This window comes from Poecilia reticulata, chromosome 12 (genome assembly GCF_904066995.2).
Source record: "Poecilia reticulata chromosome 12, P_reticulata-male-v2, whole genome shotgun sequence".
In the NCBI taxonomy this organism is placed as follows: domain Eukaryota; kingdom Metazoa; phylum Chordata; class Actinopteri; order Cyprinodontiformes; family Poeciliidae; genus Poecilia; species Poecilia reticulata.
Genome location: NC_088841.1, coordinates 4,266,896 through 4,279,834, shown reverse-complemented (window position 1 = coordinate 4,279,834; position 12,939 = coordinate 4,266,896). Strand labels below are relative to the sequence as shown.

General features: G+C 38.8%; 1 protein-coding gene across 4 annotated transcripts in view; it reads right to left on the bottom strand.

The window, feature by feature from the left end:
• Window positions 1–12,939, bottom strand: part of clip1b (CAP-GLY domain containing linker protein 1b) — a 34,055-nt gene that overhangs the window by 12,039 nt on the left and 9,077 nt on the right. For 3 of the 4 annotated variants that reach the window (XM_008423330.3, XM_008423328.3, XM_008423329.3), the window contains exons 9-15: window positions 12,762–12,822; window positions 12,019–12,123; window positions 10,207–10,464; window positions 8,699–8,756; window positions 8,514–8,596; window positions 5,863–5,937; window positions 104–210 (exon numbers count right to left, since the gene is read on the bottom strand). In XM_008423330.3, the coding sequence (XP_008421552.2) occupies window positions 104–210; window positions 5,863–5,937; window positions 8,514–8,596; window positions 8,699–8,756; window positions 10,207–10,464; window positions 12,019–12,123; window positions 12,762–12,822 (747 nt within the window). The remainder of the gene's footprint in view (window positions 1–103; window positions 211–5,862; window positions 5,938–8,513; window positions 8,597–8,698; window positions 8,757–10,206; window positions 10,465–12,018; window positions 12,124–12,761; window positions 12,823–12,939) is intronic. The other variant, XM_081613985.1, reaches the window with a different exon arrangement.

The window sequence follows — 12,939 nt, the reverse complement described above, 5'->3', positions numbered from 1 at the left end:
TAGACCCTGAAGGTAAATTTAACAGCAGCAGCATAATGAACTTGCAGGCATGGGGTCACCGACACAGAGGCAGGAAAAAACATCAGCTATGCTGGGAACTCACATTTCCTTGCAGAGGATGCCGATCCGGAGGCTCTCGGCGCCGCTGCGCTCCTTCGACAGGCTCAGCTCCTCCTGGTATTTGGAGTTCTGCTGTTTCAAAGTGTCGCGCTAAAGAGGAGACCAAAGCAGAGGGAGAGAGAATTTGTTAACCTCAGTGCCATCATCCCTGCTGACTTAGATTGCGTTCTATGGTGGGGAGGTGCATGATGCAACCGTTACACTTATGGGGCAAAGAAAGTTTCTACCACTGTTAATACCGCTGTGGAAGTAATTGACCGACTCGCCTGCTTAGAGAGAAAAGAGCAGCAAGTTAGTGCGAAGCAAGCACATTTATCCAGTGCTGGCACACTTTATTCACACACTTTAACAATTTTCAAGATAAGTTTTCAAACTTTATCAGCACATCGCTTTGGAGAAAAAAAAAACAACACAAATGAGCTAAAGATGTGTTTCAGTTGACTATTTTATCATTTATTTCTGTCATCAATAATGTCTTGAATGGGATTTGACATTCAACAGCAGGAACAAGGTAAACTAAAATATATCAAAATGTTATGTTTTGAAGTGACAAAAAAATCCCCCAATTTAAATGTTTAACTAATAAAATACAAGCCACCCTGATTTCAGCTATACAGATCAATAAGTCATTGAGTCATTAGGAATAATAAATATTAATCGAATTGAAACTAACTAACTGTGTTAAGATAAACAGCCTGTGTGATCAAATTAAACTTTTAAACACAATATACAAAGAAGGTTACAAAAGAATCTGGGAGAAATCTGGATGTAGTGATGAACTCTAACCTGAACCATCAGAGCCACATAAAGACGGTTACAAATACGACCTTCTATCACCTGAAGAACATCTCTGATATTAAAAGACTAGTGTCCCAGCAAGAGGAAGTCATCCATGTGTTTATCTTTAGTCACACTGATTACTGTAACAGTGTCTTCACAGGTCGGCCTAAAAAAAGGAAAAGATATCAATCCTCCAGCTGCAGCTGATCCAGAACGCTGCTGCTGATGCTCTGACTAAAACCAGGAAAATAGAGAACATCACCCCAATTATCAAGTCCTAATGTTGTTGAAATGTGCACTATAAATAAACCCATAATGACTTCAAAACTGATATTCTGATGCTCTTCAGACACTCTGACTGAGCTTTAGACATTTTACAATGAAAAGTGGTTAGTTGCAGCTGTAACTTCAGCGAAAGGTGATTTTTACAAAGTATAAACGAGGGTGAAAACGGTTTTCATTCACATTTTCTGACACATTTGTAATGACTTTATGTTTTATTTTATTTTAATCTTGAAGTATTTCTGTGTTTGCTCGCCAGTAAAAGTGAGTTGAAGCAGCGCGGAAATAAAAATAAATGCACCAGCAATATCCTCTTTTCTTTCTAAAGGAAAACATTCTGCTACTCAACTGAGGCTCCAAACACATTAGGAGTCACTCCTGACGAGAAACGTGCGGCGCAGCATCATCCACAGCGCTACAAGGGCATCAATAATTAATTAAAAGCTTTAAAAATCAATGCTTCAAATTGTACAAAAAACCCCAAACAAAACAAAAACACACCAGACCTCTACTGTACGTTGTACTTCATCACATCATTAAGTGTGACATCAACTGTGCAGGGGGAGTTTCACGCTGCTCATTGCTTCAGTGTTTATCTGCACATTCAACCTGACATCTGCTCAACACACCGAGCTCCTGAACATAAACGACTACATGCAAACTTAGGGACAAGTATGCAGTAAAAGCAAACAGAGTTTGTGTTTGAAAATGAGGAGTTTGAGGCAACAACAACTTGTCCTACCTGGTAATGATTTGAGTAGATGTTGCTGGAGAAGCCCTGATGCAGAGCAGCAATGTCCATACCCGGACTGCTGGATTTTTAATTTTTAATTTTTTTTTTTCCCAGCCAAGTCAGCCTACTAAGCAGCGGCTTGTTTTTTATCGCCGGGTCGCCTCCACTCTTGTTCTGCCCGTTTCACGCGCCGGCAAACAGAAGCTGAGCATCAACAAAGCATCGGTTCTCGTCTCCCCGCCATGCGCGGCTGCAGGAGGGAATCGGAGAGAGCGTGTTGCCTGCTCTGCCTCTCTCTGTCCAAGCAGATCACTTACATAATGTAAGCCTGCAGAAGCTCCTCCTACTTCTCCGCCTCCTGGCAGCTCACTTTTAGATGCTCTTATTGTATGTACACACACTTTTTCAGAAAGCTTTGCATCGCAGCACCTAATGTCTGCATTTTCTGTGTACGCCTCTGTTTTCAATAAAGGTGATTTTGATTCATGACTTTTCAGCATTTTTTCAATCTTTTTGTCTTCCAGAAAAAATATAACAAATGCGTAGTTTGAGCTCAGGCCACAACCCAGAGCAGTGGGTAAACATGGGTTTGGTGTTGATGCTTCGGTAAGGACATCACAGAAGCTTCGTGTTAGCCTGCTCTTGTTTTATAACTGTTTCAACATGAGCAGCTCATTAGCAGGTCCTGGACTGACGTTGTCCGGCCTCAAACTGGAATTCACCTGCGCTGCACAGATTTAGTTCAGCACAGCTGGTTGATACAAATGGAGTTTTAGGGAAAAGTGAAAATGTTGTCATAATAATTTCAGGGTAAATGAGATCCAATATCTTGTAGACTTTGGTGCACTCAACTTTATTTTTAACTAAGGGATTGAACTTGGCTAAATATAGCAAAAGAAAGAGTGACCTGAAGCTCTTTGTTATTGCTAAAAGTAGAAAATAAACATTCTTCCATTCTTCCAAAAAAACCCAAAAAAAAACAAGTCGAGCACAAAGAAAGTGGAAACCTTTGTTTTAATTTTCCTAACTCTTTCTTTTGGATCTACAATGATTTACAATGTCTCTTTCCAACATAAAAAATCTAACCAATGTAATTAATTAGTTAAAATATTGCACGCTTCGTTTACTTTTGAGCAAGTCAAATTTATCATTTATAATAATATCACGTTTTGTGATATTAGTCATTATTTTTTCAAATAAGCAGTATGTTTTTGGTCTGCCAAAACTTTTGACCTGATCATTTTTGCCCATGTCCCAAAAAAGTTTGGACACCCTTGCATAAGAAAATTGCATAAAAGGTGGTGGTGGCATCACGCTGTGGGACTGGTTTTGTTGCAACTTCTGCTGGTCCAGTAAACTTAACGGGTGAAAAAAAAAAATTCAAGACTACCTCCACTTTCTTCCACTTCACCTCAGATCTACAGCTAACTGGTTGAAACTCTGAACCAATTGAGCTTTCCTACAGGATCCCAAACACATCACAGCTTATTTAACAGGAAATCCAGTAGAACAGTAGAAACCTGGAGCCTGATATGAACTAAAAACACAGCTAATCTGACACTTCCTTCAAAAATAAACCAGCTTATCAGTTTAGGGGAAACGTTATTCATCAGATGGATCCTTCTCAGTCCAACATGACAGGTCAACCTCAAGTCAGCTGCCATTAACTACAGCAGTGTTCTGCCCAGCACCACAGCCCACACACACACGCACACACACATAGCGCCGCTCACAGTGACATGTGCAGGATTACATCACAGCCTCATCAGGGCAGAGCAGAGCGAAGAGGCAGATGTAGAAGCATCCCTGCTGAATAATTGCTTGACAATATGCGTTTTTAGTTTCCCTCCATAACTTCAAAGTTTCTGCTCTCCCCTGCAGCATAATCAAAACACTTTCTGATTCCTGTATGGATGGAAAAAAAAACAGTCTTGCCCTATTTTCTTATTTCATTTCTTGATCTACAACCTTGACAGATTTGTAGATCTGTCTACGTTGTTTACCAATTTTTGATTTGTCTCATTTAAATGTTTCAGATTGTTAAATAAATTGAAATATCACGCAAAATCTCTAAAATGGCAGCTTTATTCTTTGGTTCACTGCATACAGTCATTTAGAGAAAAAAAAAACAACTCTAAATAATAAGTGATTCTCCCAGCCCGGATGGCAACAACTACCATTAACTACCAAACCGTCTTTCAGTTTGCTGTGGCGAATTTTGGACCACAGAATTAATTTAATCAGCCACAATGGATTTTCTGTCACATACCATTAACTTATAAAACATTACTTTATAAGCTTCTGGCAACGAAAGTGAGTACACCCCCATGTGAAAATGTTCAGATGCAACAGATCTGTTGCATCAACCTTGCAGACCACTCAAGTCTTTTTGTTCTGGTTCTGCTCTGCATCCAGAACCAAAACCAAACACAGAGAAGCAGCATTCAGCTTCTATGCGCCACAAATCTGGAAGAAAACTCCAGAAAACTGCAAAAACACACAGATTTCCTTTAAATCAGGGATAAGATCCATGTTTGGAGCTGCCTTTAATTAATAATATGTGGATACACATGAAATTATCAACATTGTGATGATTTTGATGGTGGCATTTGACAAAATGTAAACTTTTGCTCGTTTCATAATTAGCTATTCTATTATGTTTTTATGGTGTAAAGCACTTTGAACTGCCTTGCTGCTGAAATGAGCTACACAACTAAACTTGACTTAAAATCTAAATCATCACTAAAATGTGTAATATTAACATCATAAAGAACAACTCCAACTCTCATGTTTGGTTATTAGGGTCAAATATTAAAAGATATTCTGCACATCAATATATTTGGTCAGTGGGAAAACTTATTTCAAATAGTCTAGAAATTAAACATATAAAGCGAGTTTTTATGATTGGCTTAGTAAAGAGTGAATATGAATGCCCAGTAAGAAAGCAAGAGGGCGCCAGAGAGCTGCAGACAGACTGAGCAGCAGCACTCGGTTAAAAAAAAAATGATGATGATGAAAGAGGATGACAAAAATATAAAGTCAGAGATAGCAGAGGGAGTCAGTGGAGGCTGCAGGGTTTCATTCATGGTTAATTAAATGCGAAGGCAGCGGCCGATTTTCCCCCAACAAGAGCAGCTTGTGTAGCGATCCAGTCAGCGTGAATGTACAACAGAAACCCTGCAGGCTGCAGATGCCTAGCTCATGCACGTACATGTGCAAAACCTTTCACAGCGCCGTGGAACACACTATGTGAAACACACTATGTGAAACACACTATGTGAAACACAGGCAGACAAGCGGAAAAGGTCTCACTTGAAAATGTTGCAGAGTTGCAATGAAAGAAAAAAGCTCAGCAGGGAAAAAATGATGATTTAAAGTGAGCTGTGATTGGCTGAGCTGCTTTAAAGCCATGCAAAAATTCAAAGCCCAACACTTACAGCCAACTTTGCTTTAGTTAAAGTTATCATAAAGGCTTTCATTAGCACGGTGTCCAATTGTAACATATTCTACTCAACATGCAAAAAGCATTAATCACAAAAAAAGTTGAGCTAAAATCCTGTTTTGATAAAATGCTAAATTTAGCATAAAGGTTATCATTAGCATGGTGACCAACAGTAACATGCTTTATTCAGCATGAAAAAGCATTAAGAACGCAACCAAAATTAGCTAAAGTGCTAATGGTAGCGTAAGTGTAATTTTTAGATGATAATAGTAGGAAGTTAGCCAACAATGACTTACTCCATGCTTTATTTTTTAAAAAGTATTTACCTATCTCCTGCAAAAGTCAGATATTGAAAAGTTGTTCTTGATGAAGAACAGGGATTGTTTTCTCCTGTCAGTCAGAGTGACGCACCATCACTGAGTAGCACATGGATGTGAATGGAAATGAGGAGGAATAAACCCAATAAAGCCCGGCCTGCAGCATTTCTCCATCAGCCTCTCCTTACCTGCGACTCCAGAGCTTTCTTCTCTATAGTCATCTGCACTAAAGACACGTTCATTCTGTCCAGCTTCTCCGTTGCCTGCAACACATAATGAGGAAACTGTAAAGAATCCACACCCGACTACAACTACAATGTTCAATGTATTCTATTTGGACTTTGTGCAATAAACAGCCAACAAATAGTGCAAAATTGTGAAGGAGAAGAATAATGATACGTGGCTTGAATTTGTTTCCAGAACTTCAAAGAACCACTTTTTTTCTGTACCCACAGAACTACACATCTAGAGACTGAAAGTTCTCCCCATTGTTCTTTGCAAAATTTCTCAATCTCATGTAAATTCAACAGACAGCATTAGTATATATATTTTAAAGTATTTCCACATTAGAAGCATGTATAATTTTCCTTCTATTTCCTAATTATAATTATTTTATGTTGATCCAAACCATACAAATCCCAACAAAACATAATGCAATGTGTGGTTGTAGCGCGATGTGGAAAAACGTAAGGCACTATAAATACTGTGAAACATACAGGAGGATAAAATCTTCCTTTAAAAGTGATTGATGTGATTTCAAAACATTTTTTTCCCAGACTGTATTTTTTTATAACAATCCAAAGAGAAGTTTTCTGCAGATTGGATCAAGAGTTGAACAGGGATTTTGCTTCAGGAAAAAAATATAAGTTTTATACAACAAGCTACAAAACTGAAAGCCTTGTTCCGATTAAGGGACAGAGCAGACGTTATTTCACTTCATCATCCAATTGGAATGAGTTTCATAAAGCGAGAGCCGGAGCATAAAAGCTCCGGCTTTAGGGAACAAGAACGCCTCGCTCTTTAATGCAACATTTTCTATGTAGAAACCGTAAAAGCAGAAACTTCACGTCTGCATGGCAACGGCAGCTCAGTGCCTCCACTTTCAGCTTGAATTGCTTTTGTTTATCGTCTCTCTCTCTCTCTCTCTCTGCACCTGCAGCAAGAATGTCTGCCATCTGCAGAAAGCCATGATAAAAGTCAAGATATAAATAGTAAATGAGCCAAACAGGAGTGCTCTGATAGTTTAGAGTTTATGGTGATGGAAATGCTCGCTACAGCTGATCTGAGTCTCTGTGCACAGATCTGCACAGATCTTCTCTGTGCAGATTCGTTTGCCTCGAATTTTGCCTCACAAATTCGTTTGCCTCGAATTTGCGTTCGAGGCAAACGCAAATTCTCTCCTCTTCATTCTGGTTTTTAGATGTCGTGGAATACGGAACAAGTTTTGCTTTTAGGACCTTTACACCAATTGCTTTCATCTGACCTTTTGACCTGAAATCAGCATAAAAAGATGTCAAGTGATTGGATGATTAGGTTCCTTCTGTCACATTTTGGCTCTGACTGTGACGTGACGCAAACTGAACTGAATTCAGAGCCGATTCTAAAACATCATTTTCCCACAGTGCCTTTACATAAAACCAGAAACAGACTGCCTTTGCAAACAGGAACAGAAATGAGAGCAATGTGTGCATGTGTGTGTTAGTAATGTTTTAATAACATCATAACAGCCTAGGGTTACTGTTAGCTTTAACATTGTAGCACGCCTAACTAGAAATTTGTATGAACGTAATATAGTTAAAGGCTACTAGAACATCCAAATGAATTTAGTTCTGCCAATTTACATAAACTATTATTTTTCCTAGTTAAGTTGTTTTTCTAACATGTTGGGTGAAACTGCCTTTATGAAGTTTTTTTTTGTGCACTTTGGATTTTTACTTCTTGTGCATTTGGATCTGCAAAGGTTCAGCGAATAAAATGTAACTTTCAGCAACAGCACAAACCACATTTGTTATCACCCCTAGTATAAATGTAGCTTTTATTGCATTGACATGATCTCACAATTAACAAATCTAACTTTAAATTAAAACATATATTTATTCAGATTGAAATGAAGAAATAAACATCTGCAAACTAACAATTCCTATAAACCAAACGTAACTGGAGCATTTCTCAGGTTTATACTCAAACTCTTAAACTGACCAGAGTCTATAGGAAACTTTAATTGTGGTGTGAAAACCAGCAAAGGCCCATTTTTCAAATCAGGAAAGGCATGAAAACTAGGAATGACCCAATTCATTTTTTCACTTCCGATACCAATGCAGATATCTGAGATTTAGTATTGATCAATACCGATCCGATACAGCAAATCAGTGCTGAATTGACTTAAAATGTTTCTCTCTCTTTTTTTTTAACAGACATAAATGTACTGAATTACAAATATATTTGATAACTCTGCACCAGTAAAGAAACAGAAACTGACAAAAACAATATGTTGACTATCTTGGTCAAACTTGTGAAAATAAACTGGATCAAACCTTTTTTGAAGTGGTTTAAAAAGGGCAATTAGTAATTCTAAATATGTCAAATAAATAATATAATTCTGAGCACAAAGCATAGAATCAGACATGGATATGAGAACATGCCATTCAAGTCATGTAGTGTCTGGTAATGAAACACCAGAACCAAAAAGGATATTTTTTCTTAAAGTGGCTCATAAATTAACAGCAAACAAATCAATCCCAGAAAAAAAATCACTTAAATTTTTTGTTGCTTTTAAATCCAGGATGTTGAGGAAAAGTAATCCATTTAATTTTCCCACCAAGTCCTTGTGCGGTGCTACCTTTGTCAGCTGGGACTTCAGTTCCATCTCTCTGCGCTGGGTTTGGAAGTCCTTCTTTGACTGCTCCACAGTATTCTCCAGCTCTATCAAGGAACAAAACCCGCCGTCAGTCAAATGAGACAAAGAAGAAAATCAACTATTAATCACATACTACAACCAGCAAACAATACAAGTAGTATCTTTACCTTTCATGGTCTTTGCTATGACCCTGTTCTCCTCCTCAGCAACCTCCAGCTTGCATCTCTGAAACGCAGAACCATCAGCAGTGATTACATGCTAATCACTTACACAGCAGCATTCCTGTACCTTGAGCTAACTGAGGGGAAATAATGACGAAAACAAGCAAGATTGTGGATAAAATACCTCTGTTAATGAGGCTACTTTCACAATGCCCTCAAGCAAATCACCTTATGGTAATAAATGTAGGTGTGGACAAAGACTCAGTTTTTCGGCACAAAACGAAAAGGCAGTTCATTAACGTTTGCTTGCTAGCTAATCAAAGCAGAAAAACTAGAGTTGTACTATGTTTGTAGATCAGTTCTTATTTACTTTAACCATATGTTCAACATGTTCTGGCTTCTAATAGATTAAAATGTCAAACAAAATGTTAAAGCTGACTGGAAGGTGTGCAGATGACTACAAAAGAGGGCTGCATATTTTTAGGAAGCATCGAGAAGTCCAGGCTAACATTAAAGAGACTCAGAGCAGACACCAAACTTTTTCTTTTTTTTTTTTTTAACTTTGCAAACTGTTTGTGTTTTTCTTCCACGGCTCAGTGGGGAGCACGCCTCATAATTGCTTGGTATGGAAACTGTTCAGCAGCAGCTGTCGAGGGAATCCAGAGAACCATCCACACGGAGAGTCCAGTAAGACAAAAGGATTACTGAGAAATGGAGACCACAGCATTGTTGAGCACTCCCATCTCCCCAATGTAATCCAGATTTTGGGGTAAGCAAAACTCAAGAGGATTCAGTAACATCAAGAAGATTTAAAGGGGCAGTGTTCTGTGTTTTCCAGGCACAAAGTTCCATTTTATAGCACAGTCAAGTAACTATGTTACCTTCAGTTGTTACAATAATTCTGTATATATCAAATACAACTTGAAATGAATTTTACTTTGTAATGTAACACCTTGAAATTGGGCCTCTGTCTCTTTAAAAACTCCTGCTCTTTCTGAAACTCTACCTTCAGGAAGTCATCACAACATCGTTCCTCTATTAACCCTTTAACAACGTTTTTACCAGCGTTGTACTGAGAAGTAGCTCCTATAATGAGCTTAGCTGATGTGCATTCCCACCAGGTGTGTGCTAATTGCTGCTGGCTAGTCTGAAGGAGCTGAGTGGAGGAGTCACAGAAGAGGGGCGCTCTGTGAGGCAGAACCTTGGAGGCAGGGCTAGGCCCACCCAGGCTTTTTGCACATCTGAATGGTTGCCATGGGAGATTAAAGGATTTCTCAAACATGCATGAAAGAAACAAGGCAGCACTCCAGGTATGTTTTCGATGAGGAAATGACATCATAACATGATGTAAAGCTTAAAAAATTCTAATTTGCACGTCAACATGGACACGACTGAGTTACATCTGTGAGAGGCTGCTGTAAATTCTCCTTTTCATGAAAATAATCACACCAGTTTTCAACAATCATCAACATCTTCAGAGGTTCTTCACTACTTCTCCCTCTTCCTCTTCTTACCAGACTGGACAGCTGCTGCTGTAAAGACGTCCTGTCTTGCAGTGCAAACTGAAGTTCCTTCTGTTTGTGCTCCAGGTCGACGCTTAGCTCACTGATCTGCTTCTCCTGGCATTTAACCTGGGTGTTGAGACTGCCAACCTGATGCGGCGACAGAGACACGGCGTCCTCCTTCTGCTGGGACGCCCGCAGTCTGAGCTTGAAGTCTGCCACCTCCCTCTCCAGCTCCATGATCCTGGAGCGCTCAGACACCGTCGCAACCTGCGTGGAGGTCGCACAGATTAAAAGCACTACTGCCTCTTGTCTAAATATGTCTAAATGCTCGAGTCTTTTTGGGTTTTGCTGTTGCGTTTTTTTTTATTCTATAACATCTATAAAATAAAAGATTTCGGTGTATAGGAACAGTCCTTATTAAACCAAGAAGGAGGCGATTAAAAACGTTCCTGTGTAAAAAAAACAGAAAATGGGATCATACCTTCATTGAAAAATATATTTTTGCACATTGGTTTAAACTGTCACTATATGGTGACAGTACGGCATGAGATTGGTGAAAAAAATTGAGCTATTCTGATTTTAATTTAATATAGAAATTTCTAAAGTTTTAAATATATACAAGATGAACAGTACCAAAAAAAACTTGACAAAAACAAATCTGAGTTACTTGTTTTTCAGAATGAAATACCACCTTGCTAGAGAACCAATCAGTAAGTAGTAAAAGGTCAAAGGTTTCAAAGCATAAAAGATGTCATCTGCATTTGTCTTAAAGCCACCAAGTCCCACATAATTATTTTGGAGATCTACAGTGACCATCACAACGTCATTGGAAAAACTTGATCTGACCAGTAGCCGGACATTTACAAACTTCCATCAGGCATTAGCTAATTCCCACTGGCTAGTCTGAAGGAGTTTAGTGGGAAAGTTTGGAAACTGCAGCTCTGAGGAGGAGCTGTGTCCACCCAGGTGTTTTGTACAGCTGAATGGTTGCCACAGGAGATTAAAGGATTTCTCAAACATGCATGAAAGAATTAGAGCAAAACTCCAGATATGTCTTTGATGAGGGAATAACATATAACGCTCAAAAAAGTCAATTTTACATAACACTGCCTCTTTAAAGGTTCTGAATTGCAGGTTAGAAAAATATTCTTTTTTTCTATTTTTTTTTTCTTTTTTATGTTCACATATGATTTTATTATTTATTTATTTTTGCATTGTTACATCAAAGCAATTTCCTGGCCTGTGACCTTGTTTACTGGAAATGGCAATAAAGTGATTCTGATTCCTATTTTATCTTCTTTTATTATAGTCCCTAAAAGGAATTCAGAATCCACCAAAATTATTATCAGCAGATCAAAGTTTTTCCAAAAGCTGGAGATCGGAAATCAGACAAAATTCTCACCGGTGCATCTCTCCGTATTCACTCTGGAGCTTTCATTTGAATTTGGTTCAAACGCAGACAATTATTTAACAGAAAATGGAGATAATTAATCATTTGTGGAGGACTTAAGTTCTTATGTGGGATTTGCTGGCAAGAAGAAAATGCCACCAGCCGTATTTCATGGCTGATCTTGCGCAGGTCATCTCCAAACAATATCAGTTTAGACTCATGCACACATGCATATTGTTCAGATAAACCTGGGTTATAGAGAGAAGCTACATGCAGATGAGTTGTTAATGTTTCTCTGCCACAGCGGTGGACAATATCCACAGGGCCTCGACACTGCAGCTCTCCTAGCATACGCCGTGTATCATTAATAAACCCGGTGGGGAAAGGGCCGTGACTCAGCCCTGGTGTGGGACTGCGGGTGCCAGCATTACCCTAGTGTCCTCTAAATCCCTCTGGAGTTTTTCAGCTTTGGTCTTTTCAAAGAGCAGGCTCTGCTCAAGCTCCTTTATGTGGGCATGCTCCAGCCTGGTCTGCGTCTGTTAGTAAGAGAGAGCAGGAAGAGAAAGAGAACAAACACCAATGCAGCGCTGACATGCCAGCTTTGTGCGACACAGAGAAAAGTACGTTTTCAGAACAAAGAGCAGAAAGTGAAAAAGAAGATTGTCTTACAGGGTTTGGGTTTTATGTTCTTGATTAGAGTCACATATCTGCTCAGTTTTATTCATTTTCTCTTGCATTCAGCAAAGGAACCCAACTCAGTTAGGTACTAATTTATCTCTAGTGTTAAAACAAAAAGAATGCAAACAGCACAAGCACAGCTCAGGATGAAGGCAAACAGGAGTGGTGAAGGTAAAAACTTCTATGAATAGGCATGAGGATGAACAGATGGCAGAAGGACGACAACATCAGTGAAAGATGGAAGAGACATCTGAGAAGAGGAGTAACCCAACTCCAGGATGAATAAATAAAAAGGATGGTGAGAACGGAAAGAGTAGGATTCAAAGTGTAGGAAAAAGAGAAAAACTTCAGTCTTACTTTTTTTTTTTTTAAGGAAAGTGAAACGTCAGGTGGAGATCCGTTAAAATACTGTTTAAAGCAGAGCTAAATGACACAGGCTTCTTGAAAACTCTGACATATTGTCCCACTCTGCCATGTGAAGAAGCATATCGTATACCTCGAGGTCTCCTTTGGTGATGCATGCCTCCTCTACACGAAACTGCAGGTCCTCCACTTTCCTGTTACAAATTACAATATTGTAAAAAAAACACACAAAAAAACATCAGGCAATCTGAATTATTAGTTTAACAACCTTAAACTGAAAAATAATTCTTATCTAAAATGTGTTTTAAGGA